General features: G+C 38.9%; 2 protein-coding genes across 7 annotated transcripts in view; one reads left to right on the top strand and one right to left on the bottom strand.

Annotated features, from left to right (window-relative positions):
* Men-b (Malic enzyme b) overlaps positions 1-27,108 on the bottom strand; it is a 165,433-nt gene that overhangs the window by 52,716 nt on the left and 85,609 nt on the right. For 4 of the 5 annotated variants that reach the window (XM_070099786.1, XM_070099785.1, XM_070099788.1 and 1 more), the window contains exons 2-5: positions 22,298-22,463; positions 14,659-14,817; positions 11,224-11,405; positions 6,296-6,476 (exon numbers count right to left, since the gene is read on the bottom strand). In XM_070099786.1, coding sequence (XP_069955887.1) covers positions 6,296-6,476; positions 11,224-11,405; positions 14,659-14,817; positions 22,298-22,463 — 688 coding nt within the window. Of the gene's footprint in view, positions 1-6,295; positions 6,477-11,223; positions 11,406-14,658; positions 14,818-22,297; positions 22,464-25,398; positions 25,622-27,108 lie in introns of those variants that run through there. The other variant, XM_070099789.1, reaches the window with a different exon arrangement.
* The window catches only part of LOC128706456 (uncharacterized), a 52,766-nt gene continuing 44,249 nt past the window's right edge, over positions 18,592-27,108 (top strand). Inside the window, exon 1 of one of the 2 annotated variants that reach the window (XM_070099793.1) lies at positions 18,592-19,008. In XM_070099793.1, coding sequence (XP_069955894.1) covers positions 18,939-19,008 — 70 coding nt within the window. In that variant the 5' untranslated portion in view covers positions 18,592-18,938. Of the gene's footprint in view, positions 19,009-24,341; positions 24,572-27,108 lie in introns of those variants that run through there. The other variant, XM_070099794.1, reaches the window with a different exon arrangement.

Below are 27,108 nucleotides of genomic sequence, written 5' to 3'. Positions count from 1 at the left end.
GTATAAAGATACACAACAAATCCCTCCAAATTGCCAATATCCAGTTTCCCTGAATCCCTTCACTTAACATTACCCTGCTCACACTCCAACAGCTTGTCAGGTCCCAAATACCATTCGTCTCCATTCACTCCAACACGCTCATGCATGCTTGCTGGAAGTCCAAGCCCCTCACCCACAAAACCTCCTTTACCCCCTCCCTCCAACCTTTTTGAGGATGACCCCTACCCCACCTTCCTTCCCCTACAGATTTATACGCTCTCCATGTCATTCTACTTTGATCCATTCTCTCTAAATATCCAAACCACCTCAACAACCCCTGATACTTTTATTAACTCCATACTTCCTCCTAATATCCACACTCCTAATTTTCTGCATAATATTTACACCACACATTGCCCTTAGACAGGACATCTCCACTGCCTCCAACCACCTCCTTGCTGCAGCATTTACAACCCAAGCTTCACACCCATATAAGAATGTTGGTACTACTATACTTTCATACATTCCCTTCTTTGCCTCCATAGATAATGTTTTTTGTCTCCACATATACTTCAACGCACCACTCACCCCTTTTTTTTCATCAATTCTATGATTAACCTCATCCTTCATAAATCCATCTGCTGACACGTTAACTCCCAAATATTTGAAAACCATTCACTTCTTCCATACTACTACTCTCCAATTTGATATCCAATTTTTCTTTATCTAAATCATTTGATACCCTTATCACCTTACTCTTTACTATGTTCACTTTCAACTTTCTACCTTTACATACTCTCCCAAACTCATCCACTAATGTTAGCAATTTTTCTTTAGAATCTCCCATAAGCACAGTATCATCAGCAAAAAGTAACTGTGTCAATTCCCATTTTGTATTTGATTCCCCATAATTTAATCCCACCCCTCTCCCAAACACCCTAGCATTTACTTCTTTTACAACCCCATCTATAAATATATTAAACAACCATGTTGGCATTACACATCCCTGTCCAAGACCTACTTTTACTGGGAAGTAGTCTCCCTCTCTTCTGCATACCCTAACCTGAGCCTCATTATCCTCATAAAAACTCTTTATAGCATTTAGTAACTTACCACCTATTCCATATACTTGCAACATCTGCCACATTGCTCCCCTATCCACTCTATTACATGCCTTTTCTAAATCCATAAATGAAATGAAAACTTCTCTACCTTTATCTAAATACTGTTGGAATAGTTTTAAAAATGCAGTATTAGAATGTGGGGCAGAAGTTTGTGGTTATAGGAGGGTGGGGGTAGGAGGAAAGAGGAGTGATTGGTGGAATGATGAAGTAAAGGGTGTGATAAAAGAGAAAAAGGTAGCTTACGAGAGGTTTTTACAAAGCAGAAGTGTTATAAGAAGAGCAGAGTATATGGAGAGTAAAAGAAAGGTGAAGAGAGTGGTGAGAGAGTGCAAAAGGAGAGCAGATGAAAGAGTGGGAGAGGCACTGTCAAGAAATTTTAATGAAAATAAGAAAAAATTTTGGAGTGAGTTAAACAAGTTAAGAAAGCCTTGGGAAAGTATGGATTTGTCAGTTAAAAACAGAGTAGGGGAGTTAGTAGATGGGGAGAGGGAGGTATTAGGTAGATGGCGAGAATATTTTGAGGAACTTTTAAATGTTAAGGAAGAAAGGGAGGCGGTAATTTCATGCACTGGCCAGGGAGGTATACCATCTTTTAGGAGTGAAGAAGAGCAGAATGTAAGTGTGGTGGAGGTACGTGAGGCATTACGTAGAATGAAAGGGGGTAAAGCAGCTGGAACTGATGGGATCATGACAGAAATGTTAAAAGCAGGGGGGGATATAGTGTTGGAGTGGTTGGTAATTTTGTTTAATAAATGTATGAAAGAGGGGAAGGTACCTAGGGATTGGCGGAGAGCATGTATAGTCCCTTTATATAAAGGGAAAGGGGGCAAAAGAGATTGTAAAAATTATAGAGGAATAAGTTTACTGAGTATACCAGGAAAAGTATACGGTAGGGTTATAATTGAAAGAATTAGAGGTAAGACAGAATGTAGAATTGCGGACGAGCAAGGAGGCTTCAGAGTGGGTAGGGGATGTGTAGATCAAGTGTTTACATTGAAACATATATGTGAACAGTATTTAGATAAAGGTAGGGAAGTTTTTATTGCATTTATGGATTTAGAAAAGGCATATGATAGAGTGGATAGAGGAGCAATGTGGCAGATGTTGCAAGTATATGGAATAGGTGGTAAGTTACTAAATGCTGTAAAGAGCTTTTATGAGGATAGTGAGGCTCAGGTTAGGGTGTGTAGAAGAGAGGGAGAATACTTCCCGGTAAAAGTAGGTCTTAGACAGGGATGTGTAATGTCACCATGGTTGTTTAATATATTTATAGATGGGGTTGTAAAAGAAGTAAATGCTAGGGTGTTCGGGAGAGGGGTGGGATTAAATTATGGGGAATCAAATTCAAAATGGGAATTGACACAGTTACTTTTTGCTGATGATACTGTGCTTATGGGAGATTCTAAAGAAAAATTACAAAGGTTAGTGGATGAGTTTGAGAATGTGTGTAAAGGTAGAAAGTTGAAAGTCAACATAGAAAAGAGTAAGGTGATGAGGGTATCAAATGATTTAGATAAAGAAAAATTGGATATCAAATTGGGGAGGAGTAGTATGGAAGAAGTGAATGTTTTCAGATACTTGGGAGTTGACGTGTCGGCGGATGGATTTATGAAGGATGAGGTTAATCATAGAATTGATGAGGGAAAAAAGGTGAGTGGTGCGTTGAGGTATATGTGGAGTCAAAAAACGTTATCTATGGAGGCAAAGAAGGGAATGTATGAAAGTATAGTCGTACCAACACTCTTATATGGATGTGAAGCTTGGGTGGTAAATGCAGCAGCGAGGAGACGGTTGGAGGCAGTGGAGATGTCCTGTCTAAGGGCAATGTGTGGTGTAAATATTATGCAGAAAATTCGGAGTGTGGAAATTAGGAGAAGGTGTGGAGTTAATAAAAGCATTAGTCAGAGGGCAGAAGAGGGGTTGTTGAGGTGGTTTGGTCATTTAGAGAGAATGGATCAAAGTAGAATGACATGGAAAGCATATAAATCTATAGGGGAAGGAAAGAGGGGTAGGGGTCATCCTCGAAAGGGTTGGAAAGAGGGGGTAAAGGAGGTTTTGTGGGTTAGGGGCTTGGACTTCCAGCAAGCATGCATGAGCGTGTTAGATAGGAGTGAATGGAGACGAATGATACTTGGGACCTGACGATCTGTTGGTGTGAGCAGGGTAATATTTAGTGAAGGGATTCAGGGAAACCGGTTATTTTCATATAGTCGGACTTGAGTCCTGGAAATGGGAAGTACAATGCCTGCACTTTAAAGGAGGGGTTTGGGATATTGGCAGTTTGGAGGGATATGTTGTGTATCTCTATACGTATATGCTTCTAAACTGTTGTATTCTGAGCACCTCTGCAAAAGCAGTGATAATGTGTGAGTGTGGTGAAAGTGTTGAATGATGATGAAAGTATTTTCTTTTTGGGGATTTTCTTTCTTTTTTTTTGGGTCACCCTGCCTCGGTGGGAGACGGCCGACTTGTTGAAAAAAAAAAAAAAAAATATGTGTTTCAATGTAAACACTTGATCTACACATACCCTACCCACTCTAAAACCTCCCTGCTCATCCGCAATTCTACATTCTGTCTTACATCTAATTCTTTCAATAATAACCCTGCCGTACTCTTTTCCTGGTGGTATACTCAATAAACCAATTCCTCTAATTTTTACAATCTCTTTTGTCCCCCGAGGTACCTTCGTAATGCCTCACGCACCTCCCCCACACTCACATCCTGCTCTTCTTCACTCCTACAAGATGGTATACCTCCCTGGCCAATGAATGAAATTACCGCCTCCCTTTCTTAGTCGACATTTAAAAGTTCCTCAAAATATTCACGCCATCTACCCAATACCTCCATCTACCCATCTATTAACTCCCTACCCTGATTTAACTAACAAATCCATTTGTTCCCTAGGTTTTCTTAACTTGTTTAACTCGCTCCAAAATTTTTTCTTATTTTCATCAAAATTTCTTGACAGTGCCTCTCCCACTTTATCATCTGCTCTCCTTCTGCACTCTCTTCACCTCTCTTTTACTCTCCATATACTCTGATCTTCTTATACCACTTCTGCTTTGTAAAAACCTCTCAAAAGCTACCTTTTTCTCTTTTATCACACCCTTTACTTCATCATTCCACCAATCACTCCTCTTTCCTCCTGCACTCACCCTCCTACAACCACAAACTTCTGCCCCACATTCTAATACTGCATTTTTAAAACTATTCCATCCCTCTTCAACCTCCCCACTACTCATACTTGCACTAACCCACCTTTCTGCCAATAGTTGCTTATATCTCACCCGAACTTCCTCCTCCCTTAGTTTATACATTTTCATCTCTCTCTTGTTGATGCCATTTTTCTCTTGTCCAATCTACCTCTTACTCTAACTGTATCTACAACTAAATAATGATTCGATATATCAGCTGTCCCTCTATAAACATGTACATCCTGGAGCCTACCCATCAACCTTTTATCCACCAATACATAATCTAACAAACTACTTTTATTACGTGCTATATTCTACCTTGTATATTTATTTATCCTCTTTTTCATAAAATATGTATTACTTATTACCAAACCTCTTTCTACACACAGCTCAATTAAAGGCTCCCCATTTTCATTTACCCCTGGCACCCCAAATTTACCTACTACTCCCTCCACAACATTTTTATCCACTTTAGCATTTTAGTCCCCAACCACAAGTACTCTCCCACTTGTTTCAAAACTCCCCACACATTCACTCAACATTCCCCAAAATCTCTCTTCTCTACACTTCTCTCTTCTCCAGGTGCATATATGCTTACTATAACCCACTTTTCACATCCAACCTTTATTTCATTCCACATAATCCTTGAATTAATATATTTATACTCCCTCTTTTCCTGCCATAGCTTATCCTTCAACATTATTGCTACTCCTTTAGCTTAAACTCTATTTGAAACCCCTGACCTAATCCCATTTATTTCTCTCCACTGAAACTCTCCCACCCCCATAGCTTTGTTTCACTTAAAGCCAGGACATCCAGCTTCTCATTCATTACATCCACAATCATCTCTTTCTTATCATTTGCACAACATCCACACACATTCAGACTTCCCACTTTGACTATTTATTTCTTTTTCTTTTTAGTTATCTGTACAGGAAAAGGGGTTACTAGCCCATTGTTCCCGGCATTTTAGTTGACTTTTACAACACACATTGCTTATGGAGGAAAGCTTCTTATTCCACTTCCCCATGGATATAAAAGGAAAAGTAATAAGAACAAGAACTTCTTTCTTCTTTCAACACACCGGCCGTATCCTACCGAGGCGGGGTGGCCCAAAAGCAAAAATGAAAAGTTTCTCCTTTTACATTTAGTAATATATATACAGGAGAAGGGGTTACTATCCCCTTGCTCCCGGCATTTTAGTCTCCTCTTACAACATGCATGGCTTACGGAGGAAGAATTCTGTTCCACTTCCTCATGGAGGTAAGAGGAAATATACAAGAACAAGTACTATAAAGAAAATAGAAGAAAACCCAGATGGGTGTGTATATATATGCTTGTACATGTATGTGTAGTGTGACCTAAGTGTAAGTTGAAGTAGCAAGATGTACCTGAAATCTTGCATGTGTATGAGACAGAAAAAAGAGACACCAGCAATCCTAGCATCGTGTAAAAAATTACAGGCTTCCGTTTTACACTCGCTTGGCAGGACGGTAGTACCTCCCTGGGTGGTTGCTGTCTACCAACCTACTACCTATAATAAAATATAAAATATAAATATAATAAAATATAAAATATAAATATAATAAAATATAAATATAAATATATGTTGTGTATTTTTATACATATATGCTTCTAAACTGTTGTATTCTGAGCACCTCTGCAAAAGCAGTGATAATGTGCGAGTGTGGTGAAAGTGTTGAATGATGATGAAAGTATTTTCTTTTTGGGGATTTTCTTTGTTTTTTTTGGGTCACCCTGCCTCGGTGGGAGACGGCCGACTTGTTAAAAAAAAAAAATAATAAAATAATAAAATAAAATATAAAATAATAAAATATTTTTATTAAAATTTCAATTCTGATCTATCCCTAAGAGCATTATATCATGGTCGGTATGTTACTTAAATGGCTAAATTCCTGTACAGATCACAATCCTGAAGTGAAAATACGTAGTAGTAAAGTTGTATTAACTAAAAGTTTTTTTAACGATTTTTCTTACCTTTCGGTTAGTGCCAACATCTAGCACAATGGGCAGACACTGGTGTGGCTTGATACCAGCAAGTGCAGTATATAAGGATAACTTTCCTACTGGAATACCCATTCCTTGTACACCTAGATCTCCAAGACCAAGAATACGCTCACCATCAGTTACGACAATGGCTCTCACATCACTCTCAGGCCTAATGAAGTGATCCCAATTAGTACACAAGGCAAAGTATTATACAGCAAATGGCATGTTCAGGCATCTGCAGATAAAAAGAAGTTAATCTGTGAAGGAAAAAACTATTATGTAATAGTATAGTATCAGCAATACTTGTATGAATGTGAGACAAGGGCTTTCAATGGTGCAACAAAGAGGGCACTAAAGGCAGTGATGTCATGTTTGAGAACACTGAGTGGCATGAAGATTATGCAAAGAATTTGGAGTGTATAAAGCAGAAGACAGTGATATATTATCAAAAATCATAATTCAGAGGACTAGGGATTATTGAAGTGGTGGTTTAGGCATTTAGAGGATGGAGCAGAATAGGATGACCAAGAGGGTATTAACCTAGGGTGGAAAGGAGAGGTAGGGATTACTGCAGGAAGGGATGGAGGGGTAGTAAGGGACAAAGGTTTTGGGTGCTAGGGGCTTCAGCATCCAGCAGGCTTGTGTGATAGTGTCAGAAAGCTATTGAATAAATGATGGTGAATGTGCCTCTTCTTTTAGGGTCACTACCTTGATGGGAGAAAACCAGTGTGTTAAAAAGACAGATACTACTATGATTGTCATTAAAGTTATGGGTTAGCACCAGAACTACTGCATTTTTATTTTGACAAGCGTGCATGAGCGTATTTGATAGGAGTGAATGGAGACAAATGGCTTTTAATACTTGACATGCTGTTGGAGTGTGAGCAAAGTAACATTTATGAAGGGATTCAGGGAAACCAGCAGGCTTGAGTCCTGGAGATGGGAAGTACAGTGTCTACACTCTGAAGGAGGGATGTTAATGCTGCAGCTTTATAACTGTAGTGTAAAGCACCCCTCTGGCAAGATAGTGATGGAGTGAATGATGATGAAAGTTTTTCTTTTTCGGGCCACCCTGCCTTAGTGGGAATCGGCCAATGTGTTAATAAAATAAAAAAAAAATAATTTAAATCAGGCTTTGAGTGTTTTAAAAACCATATTCTCAAAGCACAATATAATAACTTCATCACAAGAAATAATTTTTATTATAATTATTGCATATGCCAACTTTTAATATAGAAATTTGACCAAAAATTTAATGATTTACATACTAAAGAAAGATGTATACAGTGCAAAAGTTACTAATAAGCAGATGCATTTAAAAACAACAATAAAAAAGTAATATCAGCACGCCTCTGGCAAGACAAAGATGGAGTGAGTGATGGTGAAAGTGTGTCTTCTTTTCAGGTCACCCTGCATTGGTGGGAAATATCCGGTGTTAAAAAAAAAAAATATAGAAAGACCAATATTTCCAAGGTCAAATTAGCAAGACAACTATGTGGATAATGGCAGAGCTGCCTCATCACACTGTACAACAACATTTAAGTTATGATAATAAACATGTACCATCACTGTCAGATTCACTAAATCAACTTACAACTATACTGATAAAAACATGAAAACAATTTTAGCACACCACATCATATATTCTTGAAAATAATATAGCTTTATAGAGTAAATTAAAGGCTTTATTCCCTCATGATCATACAGAACTCCCATATACAACTAATGTGAAAGAAAAAACAGTTATAACGATATTAGTCACACATTCTACTATGTGTGAAGAATGTTAAAGTATCAGTAAACACAAATATTTTAAAAATGTTTAGCCTGGTGGTGTCACCCACAGGCCTTGACTGCAATGTTGTTTGTGCCAGGATGTCTACAATGTGTATTTTGGACTACTATTAAATTAATACTTTTTTAATTTTGTGTAAAATTGGCCAAATTACCCACTTCTGTGCACTACATAGGGTAGTTGTCATATTTGAATACTTGTGCTCAATCAACAGAACGGAAGGCATACTAACAAAATAGCTAAGAAGCTAGTCAAATGGAGCAATGGAATTGGCTTAATAATCGAGGATCCATGCTGTAGTTCTATGGCTTTGAAGCCAAGGTCAGTGCCGTAGTTCTACACCATGAGCTCAGCTCACTCAGATAAGCTGTGAGTGGTAAATTTGGGCCTAGATATAAGAGAATGGATCTATGTGGTAAGTGTGCCCCATATAAAAAGAATCCTGCAGCACACAGTGCATAATGAGGAAAAAACTACGACCATGTTTTTGGATTAAATCAGCGACTTTGTGGTGTATTTTCGTATGTTTTTTATGGCTGTATTCATGGTTTCTTGGTCTCCTTTGATAGAATGGAAGATATAATACAGAGATAGAGATGATTTTGACTGTTTTTAGGAATGAAAATAATTTGAAATTGAGCTCCAAGTAGCAGAAATATTCAATTTTTGCAATGTTCAAGAGCAAACAAATCACATGTCCGATACACGTCTGCTGGTGGGTTTAATATGCATTCACAAAGGTGCTGATATTATTTATACAATTATTACAATACTGCATAATGGTGAAATTCTAGTTTTTGGTGTGAATAAAAAATCAAAATGGAATTCATGTGTAAAGCCTGGAAACATAACTAATAAACAGAGGAAATGTTATTTTAGTGCCAGTAGTGCCTGTATTTTTTATTCTGGACCCTATTTTGAAATTGGAATATTTTGAAATTTGTGTGAAATTAGTCAAATTACCAATTTCTGATTTCTTTACTGGGTAGTCGAAACAGTTGATTGGGCAGTTTCTTGTGCTCAATCAATAAAATAGAAGGCATACTAACAAAATAGCAGAGAATGTGGTCAACCAGAACAATGTAATTGGTCTAAAATAGAAGTCAAAGTGGGCAAAATTGCCGATGTGTAAATATCGCTGACACAGCAAAATTCGCAATAGCGCAATTTAGTCAGTTTTCCACCAAATTTTTTATTTTTTATTACTTTCAGAAAAAGATTCTCTACCATTTCATAAGAAAAAATAAAGTTTCCTGAAAATTCTTGGACCCTGTAGACAAGTTTCAAATTGGTGATCTCAACCCTGAAAGGGTGAAAAACAGGACTTAAAGTGGGTGAAATCACTGGTGTAAATTGTATGAGTGAAATTCTTTAAGTTTTCCATCAAATTTCATACCTTTGTGTTGTGATTGTGTGTTATACTTGTGGTGTGTTGTGATTGTGTATTGTGGTGGTGTGTTGTGCTTGTGTTGTGGGTGTGGTGTGTTGTGGTTGTGGTGTGTTGTGGTTGAGATGGTGTGCTGTGGGTGAGTTGTGGTTGTGGTGGTGGAGGGTTTACACATTTTAATTTATTCAAGGCCTGACTTCTACAAGAATCTTTTCCTCTAATTCATAATACTGATTAATCATGAGATCTATTTCAGTCTCATCTACACAGTTTACTAATAAATCTACTTCATATTTGTTGTAATATAATTTGTATGAATCATATCTATTCCCTAAAGCATCTAAATACAATTTTAAATCATCAGTATTCACAGTTTCTTGATTCATTAATTCCAAGCACTTATTATATGCCTTGGTTACATGAACTTTTCTAGCCTGTATTGATGCTTTCTTTACTCTATATTCCATTTGGTGTCATTACCTTCAGAAAAAGATACTCTAACATTTCATAAGATTTTTTTTTTTAATAGTGGACACAGCAATATTAATTTCATGGGTCTGGACAGCGAAATGACTAATACAGCCTCTCCTCACTTAATGATGGAGTTCCACTCCTAAGAGTAGCTCAGTAAGTGAATTGGTCGTTTAGCGAGGAGTATACTATATTGGTAGTGGGTTTGTGTCAACCATCTTTAGATTTTTTTTTAATGTCACCTTTGCACCATTTATAACATTTCTAGTATATTTTTAAATGTTTATACAGTAGTGTACTATATACTGTAATAAACAGAATAGAGGAAATCAGCTCTAATATACATTATTTAGGTTTGCATACTGGTTGGAGAGCTGATTGTAAGTCCGAGTGGTCGGTAAATAAGTGCATCGCTAAGTGAGGAGAGGCTGTACTCAACTCTGAGCCTTCATGAATTTTAATACATCTCATTCATCCTTGTACCAAGCATAAAATTTCTCTATGTATACTGTAGACACTGATTTATTAAACTTTTTTTTTTTTCAACAAGTCGGCCGTCTCCCACCAAGGCAGGGTGACCCAAAAAGAAAGAAAATCCCCAAAAAGAAGATACCTTCATCATCATTCAACACTTTCACCTCACTCAAACATAATCACTGTTTTTGCAGAGGTGCTCAGAACACAACTGTTTAGAAGCATATACGTATAAAGATACACAACATATCCCTCCAAACTGCTAATATCCCAAAACCCCTCCTTTAGAGTGCAGGCATTGTACTTCCCATTTCCAGGGCTCAAGTCCGGCTATATAAAAATAACTATCAGCTATATTTCAGAAAAGCAGGTGGATTCAAAGAACTCATCACCATTCAATCTCTAGCTCCATTCCAGAATAGCGACACTGCAGTTCAATATTGACATAATGAACCAGATACCACGGGGAAGTGGAGAATAATCTTTCCTCTGTAAGCCATGTGTCATAAGAACCAACTAAAATGGCAGGAACAAGGAGCTAGTAACCCCTTCTGTAGAAATTACTAAATGAGAAAAAAAAACTTTTGTTTTTTCTTTCTCAGGTCACTCTGCCTCGGTGGGAAACAGCTGATGTGTTAAGAGAAAAAATAAAGACTCAGATTCCTACTGCTTACTCTGAGTTCAGATCTTATATTTCCCAGCCTTCAAAACTTTAGTCAGGCAAACCAATTTGTGATAACCTGAAAGACCAAGCATAGAATACATATTATATTTGCACAAGAAACTTACCAGTTTTTCAGGATATCATAAACATGTCCCTTATCGTGAATTGAGATGAAAAGGCCACGAGGTCTACGAAAGATCAGGCCAAACTTCTGGCAGGCTAACCCAACAGTTGGGGTGTATACAATTGGCATATATTCCTCTACATTTTCACTTAGAAGTCTATAGAAAAGGCGTTCGTTACGATCCTGCAAGTACAGAAAAAATTGCAAATCAAAAAAGCTTCAGAAGCAAATATTTAATAAAACATATACTGAATATTTTAAAGAAACAGTACAAGCCAAATTAATTTGGTATCCAGTAGACTTTCATGTACTGCACAGTTACATTCTTGAAACTGGGAAGTATGTGAAATCACAATTTGTGAACTGAAGATTATAGGGGAAAAATGTGCTTTTGTTCTTGAATCCTCTAATAAAATGCCAAACAATTTTTTTTAAATGTATAATTGGAGTATACCTGGAGAGGATTTTGGTGGTCAACGCCCCTGAAGCCCAGTCTGTGACCAGGCCTCGTTTTTATATCTTATATTGTAGTTGTCATTGTTGATCTGGAAATGTGTGGAGAGGTTTGATGTGGGCTTGTACAATACCTGTACAATATGTGGCATGCAGTATTAACTATCACCAACCATCAATTGCCAACATTGCCATATTTCTTATAAAGTTGTATCAAACATAGGAACTCATCACACTTACATCAAATAAGCAGATAATAAAGACGAATGCACCTGAGAAAGTAATAACCAAGAAAAATGTAATACTTTAATAATATTGAGTAGCAGCAGTGGTTTTATAAGGCTACCACAGTTTACAACAGATGCTCAAACAGACCCTGCCCTAGTCAGCAGCCAGCTTTTCCCAAGCGTAGAAATTCCTAACCATTACTGTTCTCACAGCTGAGCTGCTTTCCAGCTTATTTATTCAACCTTTATTCCATGATCAGAGTCAACTTTAAGTGAAATGTGATGTTGGGTATAAAATTTCAACTGCTAGTTACCGAAAATGAGATTCATTTGTTGCAGAAAATGGGAGACTGCTGTACAGTGGTACCCCGAGTTTCGAACTGCTCCCAACTTGGCCAATTACGAAAGTGTATTATTGTAAGTGCTTTTGTAAGTGTATTTTTGGGGGTCTGAAACGGACTAATCTAATTTACATTATTCTTTATGGGAATAAATTCATTCTGTAACGGCACTTGAACAGCCCTCTGGAACGAAGAAAGGTCGAAACTCGGGGTACCACTGTACTTAAAATTTATATGCTATCTCACTTTTCAGCATTTGGCAGAAGCTCTAGCTGTAAAATAATAATATTTATCATTCACAATAATGTAATGTAATGTATTTTCTTTTTGGGGATTTTCTTTCTTTTTGGGTCACCCTGCCTCGGTGGGAGACGGCTGACTTGTTAAAAAAAAAAGAGGTACAAATTTTATAAAATTCTCTTGTGCATAAAAATATTTTGAAAAAGAATTACATATAAAAAGGCATCAAATAAGAATTCTAAATTGAAATTCAGTAACCTTTTTTATTCAGATATTTCCAATTAGATACGGTGGAACCTCCAGTCACGAGTTTAATCCGTTCCGTGACCTTGCTTGCATCTGGATTTGCTCGTTTGCAGTCAATTTTCTTTATTTAAATTAACTGAAATGTAATTAATCTGTTCCAGTGGAATTCCAGACAAAAAAATACATCAATAATTTCCCTAATATCAATTCAATGGCTTATTTAACTATCACAATTCATCTAATGACATAATAAACAATATTAATAACATAGAAACATGATATATACACTAGAATGAATAAAATACATGTCATTAAGTATGTGGTTAGTGGTGGTGACAACGGCCACTGTTGTTGTTGGGGTTTATAGGGTCACCACAGCGGCCATTCCTACTCCTGACTACGTGTAGGGAACCGAGGATAACCCAAAAAAAAAGTCAGAGTGACTTATAATTGCTACACTCTTAATGCTTTACATAACTGCTATGCTCTTAAGCTGTCTGCCACTGCTGATTCATGATGTCTACCACTGCTGATTCATGTTGTCTGCCACTGCTGATTCATGTTGTCTGCCACTGCTGATTCATGTTGTCTGCCACTGCTGATTCATGTTGTCTGCCACTACTGATTCATGCTGTCTGCCACTGCTGATTCATGCTGTCTGCCACTGCTGATTCATGCTGTCTGCCACTGCTGATTCATGCTGTCTGCCACTGCTGATTCATGCTGTCTGCAACTGCTGATTCATGCTGTCTGCCACTGCTGCTTCATGTTGTCTGCCACTGCTGCTTCATGTTGTCTGCCACTGCTGCTTCATGTTGTCTGCCACTGCTGCTTCATGCTGTCTGCCACTGCTGCTTCATGCTGTCTGCCACTGCTGCTTCATGCTGTCTGCCACTGCTGCTTCATGCTGTCTGCCACGGCTGTTTCACGTCTGCCACTGCTGCTTCATGTCTGCCACTGCTGCTTCATGATGTCTCCCACTGCTACCTCATGATATCAGCTCTCACTTTTGCTAGCATGTTTGCAGTGCCAATTGGACAGGTATTGGATGGTGATGTCATTTGTTTACTCTTGAACATCGCCAAAGAATTGAACATCTCTGCTACTCCGAGCTCAATTTCAAGGTACTTTTCTTTGTGAAACCAATCAAAATCATATCTATTTCTGTAGTATATCTTCCATTCTATCACATGAGACCAAAAAAAACGAGAATACAACCATAAAAACCATACGAAAATATACCACTAAGGAGGCTAATGGCTGAGAAGTGAACTCCGTTATTTATGGTCCGATTTCTTTCAGTTTTCGTGTACGTTAAGAAGCATCTTTCCATCATATATTGCCCAAGTTTCATTAAGACAGTCCAACAAACAACTGAGATCCAATTCCCTAGATCAAGAGCAAGAGCCCCTCACCAGTGTCAAGGAACCTCCCTTGAGGCCTGCTAGCATCTGGAAATTTCGCTTGCGCATGGAAGCAAAAAATGGACCAAGCAACTGCTCGTATATGGAAAAACTCGCACGTGGATGCACTCGTAAGTGGAGGTTCCACTGTATTTATTTTCCTGTGAGAGAATCGTGAATACAGTAGTGTATTTCCACTGAGATAAATATACAGATCACTAATGAAAAACTATCTCAAAAAATGACATTCTACCTAAAAAAATTTAGCAAGCACTAACTTTAAAATGACATATGGTTTTATACTGTACTGTACATTATACAATCATTGTTTCAGCACTGTTTAAAGCTATTAAAAATGTTGCTTAAAAAATAACAAAAAATTAACAAGGAAACTGTATATGGAGTTAAAGAGAATGCAAAGTCAATGTTTAAAAAAGTATTCTCTAAACCTTAGTCTTGCATTATTCTCTTCCCTCTCCTATGTGCTTCATATTTCTGACAATTTGCTGGAATGACTAAAACATACCTGAAGGCCAGCTAGATAGATAAACTTATTCAGCGGTTCCTGATAGCGTTCAACATTCTTGCGACAAAGGTCGACTTGCTCTTCTTGTGTCTTGAAACGTGGAGGGATGAGTCCATGGAGGCCCAGAACCTGTCTCTCCTCCAGGGTGAAGGCCATACCCTGAAAACAGCAAATTTTTGTACTAGTGCTCCTGTTACTTATTAACCCTTTGAGGGTCGACAGGCCCTCTCCGAAACTCGTTCTCAGGGTCGGCCAAATTTAAAAAAAAAAAAAAATTTCTCTTATGAAAAGATAGAGAATCTTTTCCTGATCATAAAGACACCAAAAGTTTGAAATTTTATAGAAAACTTACGGAATTATGCTCTTGCAAAGTTAGCGGTCTCGGCGATGTTTACGCATCGGCGATTTTGCCCATTTTGAGCCCCATTTTCGGCCAATTTCGCTGTACTAGTCGACAAAAAACATGAATATTTCGCTAGAACTCCATTTTTTCTATCGAATGGGTGCAAGAAACCACCCATTTATGAAATTCAACTATCCAGTACAGTGGTCAGATTTTAGCAATTTTGCCAATTTCACACAAATTTCAAAAGATGCCAATTTCCGAATAGGGTCCAGAATAAACAAGAAAGACATTCCTGGCACTAAAATGACATTTCCTCTAGTCATTAGTCATGTCTCAAGGTCCCTCTTATATTCTTTTGCTTTCCATTTTGAATTTTTATTCTCACAAAAATTATAAGATTTACTGTTATGCAGACTACTGCATTAGTGTAAAAAATGGTATAAATATTATTGGTGCACTTGGGAAAGAATAGTAGACTCACCAGTTGACGTATATTGCACGCTTGGCACGATTTGTTTACTTTCGAAGTTTGGTAAAAATCGAACATTTCTGCTAATTTGAGCTCAATTTCAAGGCACCTTTCATTGTAAAACCAGCCAAAATCATCTCAATTTCTGTAATATGTCTTCCATTCTATAAAATGAGACCAAGAAAACTAGAATACAACAATAAATACCATACGAAAATACACTGCAAAGTCGCTGATTTATTCCAAAAAAATGGTCAAAGTTTTTTTTTTTCTAATTATGCACTGTGTGCTGCAGGATTTTTTTTAGACAGTGCACACTGACAACATAGACCCATTCTTTCATATGAAGGCCTACCAGCTTTCTCCCACTAGATTTGAGGCCGCTAGAATTTATGCGTACTAGTACGTCAAAAAACCCTACGCGTAAGACGTACTAGTACGACGAAAACCCTCAAAGGGTTAAGAGACGGTAACTTTGCCGAGTAGGCCTAACTCCCTTAAAAATTAGATTTTCCCAAAAATTCTTTTATAGAATGATACATATTTTTATTGACAATGATATAAAGATTTTTACTTTTGGACCAAACCTAACTTAGAAACCTCACCTAACAAACTCATAAGCATCAAGGTATAAATTTACTAACTCTAAGAATTCTCCCTTTCAAAACTGAAATCTCTCTTTGGAGTAATAACAACACAACTAGGAACCAGAAACTTTATTCAGATGTTGTTTTGGTTGCACAGTAAGCTTTATCAAGTATGATACTATCAGACTTTATAAAGCATGCTTTACAATTTACATCTAAAAAGATTTACTAAATTATTACAGAAATGCCCTTATTAAATGGAGGCAGGCCACTTGTCATCTCAGAGTCATGGTACAGTAATACAGTATTATCAGATCTTGTTTTGCTACCACAACGTCAAAGTAATAATGTTACCAGATCCTGTTTTGTCACTGCAGTGTCATGATGATAATGTTACAAGATTCTGTTTTATGATCCCAGTGTTCTGGTAGCGATGTTACCAGACCCTGCTTTGTCATTCATGTCACAGGAACACAATATTATCATACAATGTTTTATATACAGCATAACATAGCAATTACTTAAACATTTAACCCTTTCACTGTCGGTGCCATAGTACTATGGCTTACAAGCCAGTGTTGGTGCCGTAGTATTCCACCAAATTCTAGCGGCTTCAAATCTAGCGGGAGAAAGCTGGTAGACCTACATGTGAGAGAATGGGTCTGCATGGTCAGTCTGCACATTATAAAAAAAATCCTGCACCATACAGTTCATAATGAGAACAAAAACACTATGACCGTGTTTTTAGTCTAAAACGCTGACTTTGAAGTGTATTTTTGTATGGTATTTATGGTTGTATTCTAGTTTTCTTGGTCTCATTTGATAAAATGGAAGATATATTACAGTAATGAGATGATTTTGTTTGGTTTCACGATGAAGAGTACCTTGAAATTGACCTCAAAGTACAGGAAATGTTCGATTTTTGCCAATGTTCAAGAGTAAACAAATGACGTCACCGTCCAACACGTGTCCAACTGGCCAGTCTAATACACAGTCACGAATGGGTTGACATTATTTATACAATTATTACAATAATGCAGTAGCCTGCATAACAGTAAATCTTCTATTTTTTGAGTGAATAAAAATTCAAAATGGAAAGGAAGAGTAATATAGAAAAGGCCTGGAGACGTGACTAATGAACAGAGAACATGTTATTTCAGTGCCAGGAATGTCTGCACTGTTTATTCTGGACCCTATTTTGAATTTTTGGTAACCTGAAATTTGTGTGAAATTGTCCAAATTGCCAATTTCTGACCACTTTATTGGGTAGTTAAAATCAGTAAATGGGTGATATCTTGTACTCAATTGATGGAACAAATGGAGTTCTAGCAAAATAGCTTCGAGTCTGGCTGACCGGAAGAATGGAATTAGCTGAAAATACGTCTCAAAATTGGGCAAAAATCGCCGATCCATATATGTCGTCGAGACCGCAAACTTCGCGAGAGCGTAATTCCGTGAGTTTTCCATCAAATTTCGTAATTTTGGCGCCATTACCATCCTGGAGGTTACCTGGAGGTTATTCCGGGGATCAACGCCCCCGCGGCCCGGTCCATGACCAGGCCTCCCGATGGATCAGGGCCTGATCAACTAGGCTGTTACTGCTGGCCGCACGCAGTCCAACGTACGAGCCACAGCCCGGCTGATCCGGCACTGACTTTAGGTATCGGGAAAAGATTCTCTATCATTTCATGAGAAAAATTTTTTTTTTTTAACTCTTTGACACTGAGAGCAAGTTTGTGAGCAGGGGTCTCAACAGTGAAAGGGTTAAATAATCATTCAAATGGTAGGCTACTGCAACATGCAGCAGGTACCCTACTGGAGTGTTCTGAGGGGTCATTGTCCCCTCTGGTCCCAGACCAGGGATCTTACATATTTTGACTGCAACTTACTATAATCAACATAAATTTTAACATGAAACATTAGACTCTGTGTATATACAAAGATAAAAACAAACAGATACTTCTTAAGCTGAGCAAGTGAAGCATGTCAAGTACATATCCACTGTTTTAGTGGCAGTGGGTGGGTGATGATAGTTGGTGGGTAGAGAAAGTAGGTGGGTAGTGTTGGTAGTGGGTAGTAGTTGGTGCTTTACTATTTGGTGATAGTTGTGATAAATCTTTTGGTGGCTGTATTAGTAGTAGTAAAAACTCAGGGTAAGGGTTAATATATACATGTTAGAGAAGGGTATACAATACATACAGTACACAAGTAAGTTAAGCTGCATTATATACCACAGCAGACGGAGAGACACGGTGTTTTACTTTGTATGGCCTCTCCCAGTTGCCTGCTTCACTTTAAAAACATGTATTATAATAAAAACCATAACCATACTGTAAATACTCTACTAATTTGTTACATTAAACTAGAACAGTTGTAGCATCATGAACCACAAGTCTAGAGTACATAACACGAGTAAAACAATGGCAGGTGTCAGTATTGCAAGAAAGAATCAAGACAAGGTCACCCCCGGTTAAGAGGAGTCACTTGTGTGAATGTTGGTCAGTCACTCCAGTGATTAGTGACCTCCACAACCTCTTGCTTCACTTCTCAAATGTTACTCCAGTGATCGATGACCTTTACAACTGCATATATGTGCACGATTTCTCGAGATGATAAAAATTTGAAAAAATGTTAAATATAAGTTTAGCAATAGTAAACATTGTGGATGAAGTTCTATGACAGTGGATAAAGTGTCATAACAGTGCACTGGCATGTCATAATTAATGGATGGGGTGTCAAAACAGTGGAGTCAGTGTCATAAAGGGGCAGAGAGCTAACTAGAGGGGTGTCATAATTAGTGGACGGAGTGTCTTAACAGTGATGTCTTGAAAGTGGCTGGAGTGTCAATCAGTGACATAAGTGGAGGGACAGCAGCACCATGTGGAGTGTGGAGCAAGCAGTGAGAGAGTGTTGCTGCTGGTGTGTGTGCCACCACCATCAGTCCTCAGGTATGTCTCCAGTCCATGGAGTGGATTCAAGACACTATAATCCACCAGAGACCTTACAACCTGCCTGATATTAATCTTCCTGGTGCCCTCTATAATCTACTTAATACTCTCTAATTTATCTGACACTCTTTATAATCTACCCAACACCTTCTGACATCTACCCAACACCCTCTGCAATCTACCCTACGCCCTCTGAAATCTACCCAACGCCTTCTGAAATCTACCCTACGCCCTCTGAAATCTACCCTACGCCCTCTGAAATCTACCCTACACCCTCTGAAATCTACCCTACACCCTCTGAAATCTACCCTACGCCCTCTGAAATCTACCCTACACCCTCTGAAATCTACCCTACACCCTCTGAAATCTACCCTACGCCCTCTGAAATCTACCCTACACCCTCTGAAATCTACCCTATGCCCTCTGAAATCTACCCTATGCCCTCTGAAATCTACCCTACGCCCTCTGAAATCTACCCTACGCCCTCTGAAATCTACCCTACGCCCTCTGAAATCTATCCTATGCCCTCTGAAATCTACCCTATGCCCTCTGAAATCTACCCTCTGAAATCTACCCTATGCCATCTGAAATCTACCCAACGCCCTCTGAAATCTACCCTACACTATAATCTACCTAATAAATAACTAGAATCTCTAAGATATGAACCCTGGACAAAACTTTTGCCAGCAGAAAGAAACTTGCCACAATCTTTGCTAGATTAAGCAGAGCAAACGTTCCCTCAGTGTTGAAGAAAACAGTCACAACAGTGACTCTGAATATGCAACTACCATATTTGCTGGCACTTGTGCCAACCTGCACAGTCTAAAACAGTTCAATTTGCTACTAGCAGATATCAGAAACATTGCTGCAATAGGTATAAAAGTTTTCAAGAGGGAACTAGATCACTACCTCTGCCAAGTACCAAATCAACCAAGCTATAATGGCTATCTTGGCAAGCAGACACCAAAAACAACAGCCAGGTTGAACAGGCAAGCAAAAGAAAAGCTTACTCCCAGGCTGAGCTGCAAGGGTAGAAAAGAAACTGGTCAGACACACATCATGGGTACACAGGAATATACTACCATATATTACCAAGCATAAGTCACACATAACCATAAGATGCGAGGGTATACTTTATCTCCTGTGAGTTTTAGGGCTCACTTGCTATGGGGTCAAGCCCCTCCCATTCTGTGATTTCTCCCTCCTACCACTCCTCCCTCATTCCCTCCCTCTCACTGCATCTCCCTCATGCAATCCCTCTTACTTTTTCTCCCTCCTCTTGTTTCTAATTTAGGTTTGTGAACATACCACAAAAATGATCTTGAGGGCAGAAGGATGTCGAGGTCACAAAAAAAAAATCAAAACCTTGGGTAGCTTTAAAAATACGTTTGACAAATATACAAGCAAGAAAAGTGGGGTTGGCGATGGCCTCACTTAGCAGTGTCCAGTAAACACTTCCTACTACAGTGCTCATTCATTATTGTGTACTTTTTTATTTATATTATTTTTGTGTATTTTTTGGGGTAGTATGAACTTGTAAGATGCAAGGTATAACTCTGGGCATATTTAAAAAAAAAAATGTGGCTAATGGCCAGCAATATGTGGTGTTTACCAGTATATATAAAAAAAAAAGAGAGAATTCTAGCATTGTTTACCCAGGCATAAACAGTGTAAATGAGTGTTTTGAAAACCTTGAGCCATAGAAACTTCCCAGAAGTGTATGTAACAGGATGTTGTCAAGGTCAGAAACTGGGAAAATATGTGGTAAAGCCTGGTTACTCTGGCTAGAATCTTTAAATTACATTTATAATTCATAGGTCAGTAAACTATCCTACCCTACTTAATTGTTCTATGGATACAATTCCTAAACTACAACTATAATTGCCTTATAAGTAATAACTCCTAGACTACTATACTATATCCCCTTTAACTGTACTGCTGCTACTACTACAGTACAGTACTCAAAAAAACTCTGGTTCATGATGGATCAATGTTCCTAACCAGTATTAGCATAACCTTTGTAATTATCATCAATTAACTGGTGCTGTAGTACCAGTCAATTGATGATAATTACAATGGTTATGCTGATAATTACTTTGACCCAAGCTCTTGACATCTGCTGCCCCTGCTTACTTAATAGTCAACAGATACCTAGGTGTTGATGTTGTAGGCTGCTTCTCTGAAGACTGTTCCAATCACCTCTCTCCCCCCAAATGAAAATAAACCATACTTCAGTATTATACAGTATCTTGTTTGTTTAGGTTATCTCAGATTATTTATCACTCATCATTTAAATAACCCAAGAGCAATTGCAAAGCCTCAATACCTGAGTTCTGAGTCATCTTCACTGATGCATGGGTGAATGCTTCCTATCACAGCCAGGTGCAAGGACCAAAATGTTAAATTTCTGACAAATTACTGTGTTTATTACTCACTTGTAACTATGAGCCATTGTTCATCTTGGTTATCTGATGAAAGTTTTCATAAATGACAAAGAATTTTAGAAGTAAAATTCAACATCTGTTTCTGGCGCATTTACAGTTGCCAAACTGAAGCATTACATTTTACTGCTGCAAAGACAATTTTAGAATAAATGCTTCTGTCACGAGGTATATGCAAAAAAAATATTACTTAGGGCTTAAATACAACCTACAAGAATACATAAGCATCACTTGTAATCAGTCCCCATTCTGTTCCCCCTCCCCCTATAGCTTGATCCTCCAAAGAACTCTTCCTCCAACACCATATGCTGCTACATTCTTCAAGTTTGCCCTATGGGACTATTAAAAGCTTTACTGAACCTCAGATAAACTTCATCATCTTCACTATAGTCCACTGCCTTGAATACCTTACAAACAAAAGCCAGTATATCTTAAGCAAGAATGACCCCATGAGCTCATTGTGACACCTTAGTTAAATGATATGCAATAGTAAGCCAATGGTGAGCCAGTGTGTCCACCACTAAATATTCTCTACAAGTACAAATGTGATAAATGGTTTTGAAAACTGACAAGTTGAAGATTGTGACACTTAGGCAACATATGGGAATCTTTATTAAGGAAACGTTTCTACATGAGTGATGGACTGAACACATCGAATCCAGGCTGACGGACTGATTACCTCAAACTCCTCCTCTCTTTACCCATTTCTACTTTGTATTGGACTGATGAAGCCACTATGTGGTGAAACATTTCCTTAATAAAGATTCCCATATGTTGCATAAGTGTCTCAGTCTTCAAGTACAAATGTAGTGTGACCTGGTCAGCATAAAGTTACCTAAACTACTGACCTTGTTAAGCCTGGGGTCTCTGATGTAGTCAATTCCTCGCACCATGTTGGGACATATGTTATCACCAGTTAGTTCATGGAATGGCCGTTGACCAATTTGGTCTCTACGTAGCTGATCCATGCTGCCTAGGATTGCTCTGGCCTGCCCGCCCACACGCCCACTACAGCTGAAACAGAAACTTATAGTGAGGAATAAAAAGGCATAATACCGTGACTGGAACAATACACGAATATCCTGCACATATTCATAGCATGTGACTACTTAATGGTCCAAGCTGGACCGGAATGTCGTCATAAGTTTCTTTCTTTTAAAAACATAATACAGTATTAAGACCCTCACAAACATCATGGGAGTTAAAAAAAAAAATTAAATTTCACAATTACACAAAATTGTTGAAAGAACTTACGCTGACCATTCTAGTCTCTGAAACAAGTTGCAGTCATATATGCTAAAGTGTGAGTGTGACTTTGTAAATGGTCCAAGTCGGACATAAACGTCGTCGTAAGCTCCTCTCTTCTATGTGCGGGTTATTTGTGTATCATTCCAGTCACGGTATTGTGCCTTTTTTTTGTTATATATGCTAATTACTGTAGCCTCTAACAACTATTGAAAGCATACACATGTATGCTAATTATTCTAGCCTCTGTAATTGTTGCATGTATTATTGTAGCCTTTAACAAATTGTTACAACTGCTTATGACTACCATGACCTCTGAAATACAATTTTTTGCATGCATATGCTGCTTATCTTAACTTTAAGAACACACTGTTGCATGCATCATGCATAATACATTACTTGAATGATTTACTGTATATCCAGATGAATATGGAAGGTAGAAAACTGGATCCTACACAGGTATATACACAAGACAACTGAAACTTCAAGACAATGTTTTATTGAATTGTTTCACCCCTAGTGAGTGCAACATTTGTATAATGAATGTCCTCGTGTTCCACAAGTAGTGCATATGTACTCACCTATTTGTAGTTGCAAGGAGTTAGTCACAGCTCCTGGCCCTACCTCTTTGCACATGGAAGAAGAAGAAGAAGAAGAAGAAGAAGAAGAAGAAGAAGAAGAAGAAGAAGAAGAAGAAGAAGAAGAAGAAGAAGAAGAAGAAGAAGAAGAAGAAGAAGAAGAAGAAGAAGAAGAAGAAGAAGAAGAAGAAGAAGAAGAAGAAGAAGAAGAAGAAGAAGAAGAAGAAGAAGAAGAAGAAGAAGAAGAAGAAGAAGAAGAAGAAGAAGAAGAAGAAGAAGAAGAAGAAGAAGAAGAAGAAGAAGAAGAAGAAGAAGAAGAAAGGGGGGGGGGCGGCAACGGCAGAAGGGGCGGCACACCACCACTTGCTTCCCCACAATACCACCACTGGTTGCTAAAGGTAACAAGCCCCCACCCACCATGGTAGGATCACTGTAAATCTGGTAATTTTCATGTCATCATGGTCGCTAATGTAAATCTGTGACCGGTTGCAAAAGGAGTTTTATTCTTTCAGTGGGGTCTGAGACAGACTTCCTTCCTTGATGATTGCCTGATCAACCCAGACTGTTGCTGCACAAAACCCTTACATTGCCATGTCATGCAGAGAGCTATAAAAAATGGGTTTCTTCAACTACGACGATGCAAATTAATCAATGTGCTGTTATATTTTAAACTTCACCCCATGCAAATCCAGCCCTCGGTAAAATGAACTTTAAAAATTTAATATGCATTACAAAGGATCTATTAACGTACCCTTTTTATTACAGAAGTTTGAAATTTAATTAAAATTATTTTCATAGTTCAATAAATAACAAAACATAATTAACACACTATCCCTCTCTGAGACAGAGCTTATTTTTAATATAATAATCAAAGCTCACATTAAACACACAGTCCTTATCTAAGATAGCGCTGTTTTTTTAAACAATAATCAAAGCAATGAAATCTAAGCTAATTGACATTGTCCAAGGATAAATCTGTCTCCACTCAACATTCCTAGTTCATTTATTGGGCTTAAGTGTAACATCCTGCTTAGGATCTACCTAGCGTGTGTGCTAGTTAGTGCCGGGGTACTTGGTTAGTTGTAATGTCACCAACCCAGCAGCCCGGTCCCAGACTAATCCTACTGGTTAATGTGACTATGATCAATAAGGCTGTTGATGATATCATCATGCAGTCCAGCTGATCAGGAACTGACTTGATAATAGTCATTTCTGCTTACATAAATATATTAACTAGTTGGTGGCATGATAGCTGCCAGTTCTGCACGTGACTGGTATAACCGGTTGATGACGACAAAGGTCAGTACTGCACAAGTTCCTAAAACAGTCGGTTGGCGGCATGACTAATACACACGTGGCTAGAATACCAGATTATTTGCATGATAATAGTTGGTTGTGCTAACGTGGCTAGAACAACCTGTAGTTATCATGATCAGTTACGCTCATATGACTAACCTACTTATTACACACCGCAGTGCAGGATTCAGAACGTGAGTAGCAAGTTTATTCCGGTATACACAAATACAGTTACACAGATTAACATGCACAGCAGTACGTATGTAGAAAACCTAGGATAACCCAAAAAAGTCAGTGACTTATTTCCATTGGGGTCCTTTTAATATCTTATTATTATACTATAAAGGAGATAATAGCTTATTATTTAACACATAGGCCGTTTCCCACCAAGGTAGGGTGGCCCGAAAAAGAAAAACTTTCATTACTCACTCCATCACTGTCTTGCCAAAGGCATGCTTACACTACAGTTATAAAACTGCAACATTAACACCCCTCCTTCAGAGTGCCGGCACTGTACTTCCCATCTCCAGGAATCAAGTCCGGCCTGCCGGTTTCCCTGAATCCTTTCATAAATGTTACCTTGCTTACACTCCAACAGCACGTCAAGACCTAAAAACCATTTATCTCCATTCACTCCTAACACGCTCACGCACGCTCGCTGGAAGTCCAAGCCCCTCGCACACAAAACCTCCTTTACCCCCTCCCTCCAACCTTTCATAGGCCGAGCCCTACCCTGCCTTCCTTCCACTACAGATTTATACACTCTCGAAGTAATTCTATTTCATTCCATCCTCTCTAAATGTTTGGAAATAAAGAGAGCGTGAACTTACAATATATACCAAGGTTTGGTAGTAGTTCTGATGAACTTGCGTATTACTCGAGTACAGAACAATTGAAACAGGTAGAAAAGTATTAGGTCACGCCGACTCTCCAGCAAAAGTTTGTCAAATCGAACTCGTCAGCAAAGCCAAGTTAAGGACAATTAACAGTTGTGTATGCGATGTACTGGAACAGCAAGCAAGCGCTGTAATCCACCAATCACCAACGGCAACACTAAGCTGACTGAGTGACTGTTCAATAGGCAACCGCGGTGGGCTTCCCAGTGTCCACGTGTTAGTCACTGCTCCCTCACGCTCTTCCTACTACTTTTCTATCTTTTGATAAACCTTAAGTAGAGTTTAGAGTTTTTCTACTTCAGGAGTCAGACTCGTCTGATGTTTGCCTGGTCAGCCAGGCAGTTGCTGGCCCGCTGACCTACACATCTATCAAAGCCTGGTTGATCTGACACCTAGTGAAGATGCTTGTCCAGTTTCCTCTTGAAGACTTACCAAGGTGGATGCTTCCCTTATCTACACTCGCCCTACAACCTATATACTGATTTATGACGTAGGCATAAATCAGTATATGCCCGGCATGATAGTGACTTTCTTTGTACCTATTAAACCAAAACTGTAACTACACATTGTAACCTTTACAAAGAAATAAAATCTTTACAAACTGCCTTATCTACACATGACCTTATAAAAAATAAAAAAGATACATTGTTAATAAAACTCAAACTAGGAGCTAAACAGGAAAGGGCCATACAGGCAGCAGCAGCAGCAGCAGCAGCAGCAGCAGCAGCAGCAGCAGCAGCAGCAGCAGCAGCAGCAGCAGCAGCAGCAGCAGCAGCAGCAGCAGCAGCAGCAGCAGCAGCAGCAGCAGCAGCAGCAGCAGCAGCAGCAGCAGCAGCAGCAGCAGCAGCAGCAGCAGCAGCAGCAGCAGCAGCAGCAGCAGCAGCAGCAGCAGCAGCAGCAGCAGCAGCAGCAGCAGCAGCAGCAGCAGCAGCAGCAGCAGCAGCAGCAGCAGCAGCAGCAGCAGCAGCAGCAGCAGCAGCAGCAGCAGCAGCAGCAGCAGCAGCAGCAGCAGCAGCAGCAGCAGCAGCAGCAGCAGCAGCAGCAGCAGCAGCAGCAGCAGCAGCAGCACCAGCAGCAGCAGCAGCAGCAGCAGCAGCAGCAGCAGCAGCAGCAGCAGCAGCAGCAGCAGCAGCAGCAGCAGCAGCAATAATAATAATAATATTAAGCGCTAAACCAGAAAGGATCTTACAGCGCTTTTTAGGCACATAACAGTTTATTCAGATATTTGGGAGTGGACGTGTCAGCGGATGGGTCTATGAAAGATGAGGTGAATCATAGAATTGATGAGGGAAAAAGAGTGAGTGGTGCACTTAGGAGTCTGTGGAGACAAAGAACTTTGTCCTTGGAGGCAAAGAGGGGAATGTATGAGAGTATAGTTTTACCAACGCTCTTATATGGGTGTGAAGCGTGGGTGATGAATGTTGCAGCGAGGAGAAGGCTGGAGGCAGTGGAGATGTCATGTCTGAGGGCAATGTGTGGTGTGAATATAATGCAGAGAATTCGTAGTTTGGAAGTTAGGAGGAGGTGCGGGATTACCAAAACTGTTGTCCAGAGGGCTGAGGAAGGGTTGTTGAGGTGGTTCGGACATGTAGAGAGAATGGAGCGAAACAGAATGACTTCAAGAGTGTATCAGTCTGTAGTGGA

This window comes from Cherax quadricarinatus, chromosome 69, assembly GCF_038502225.1.
Source record: "Cherax quadricarinatus isolate ZL_2023a chromosome 69, ASM3850222v1, whole genome shotgun sequence".
Classification (NCBI taxonomy): Eukaryota; Metazoa; Arthropoda; class Malacostraca; order Decapoda; family Parastacidae; genus Cherax; species Cherax quadricarinatus.
The sequence above is the reverse complement of the archived record's forward strand: the minus strand, read 5'-3'. Positions and strand labels throughout refer to the sequence as shown.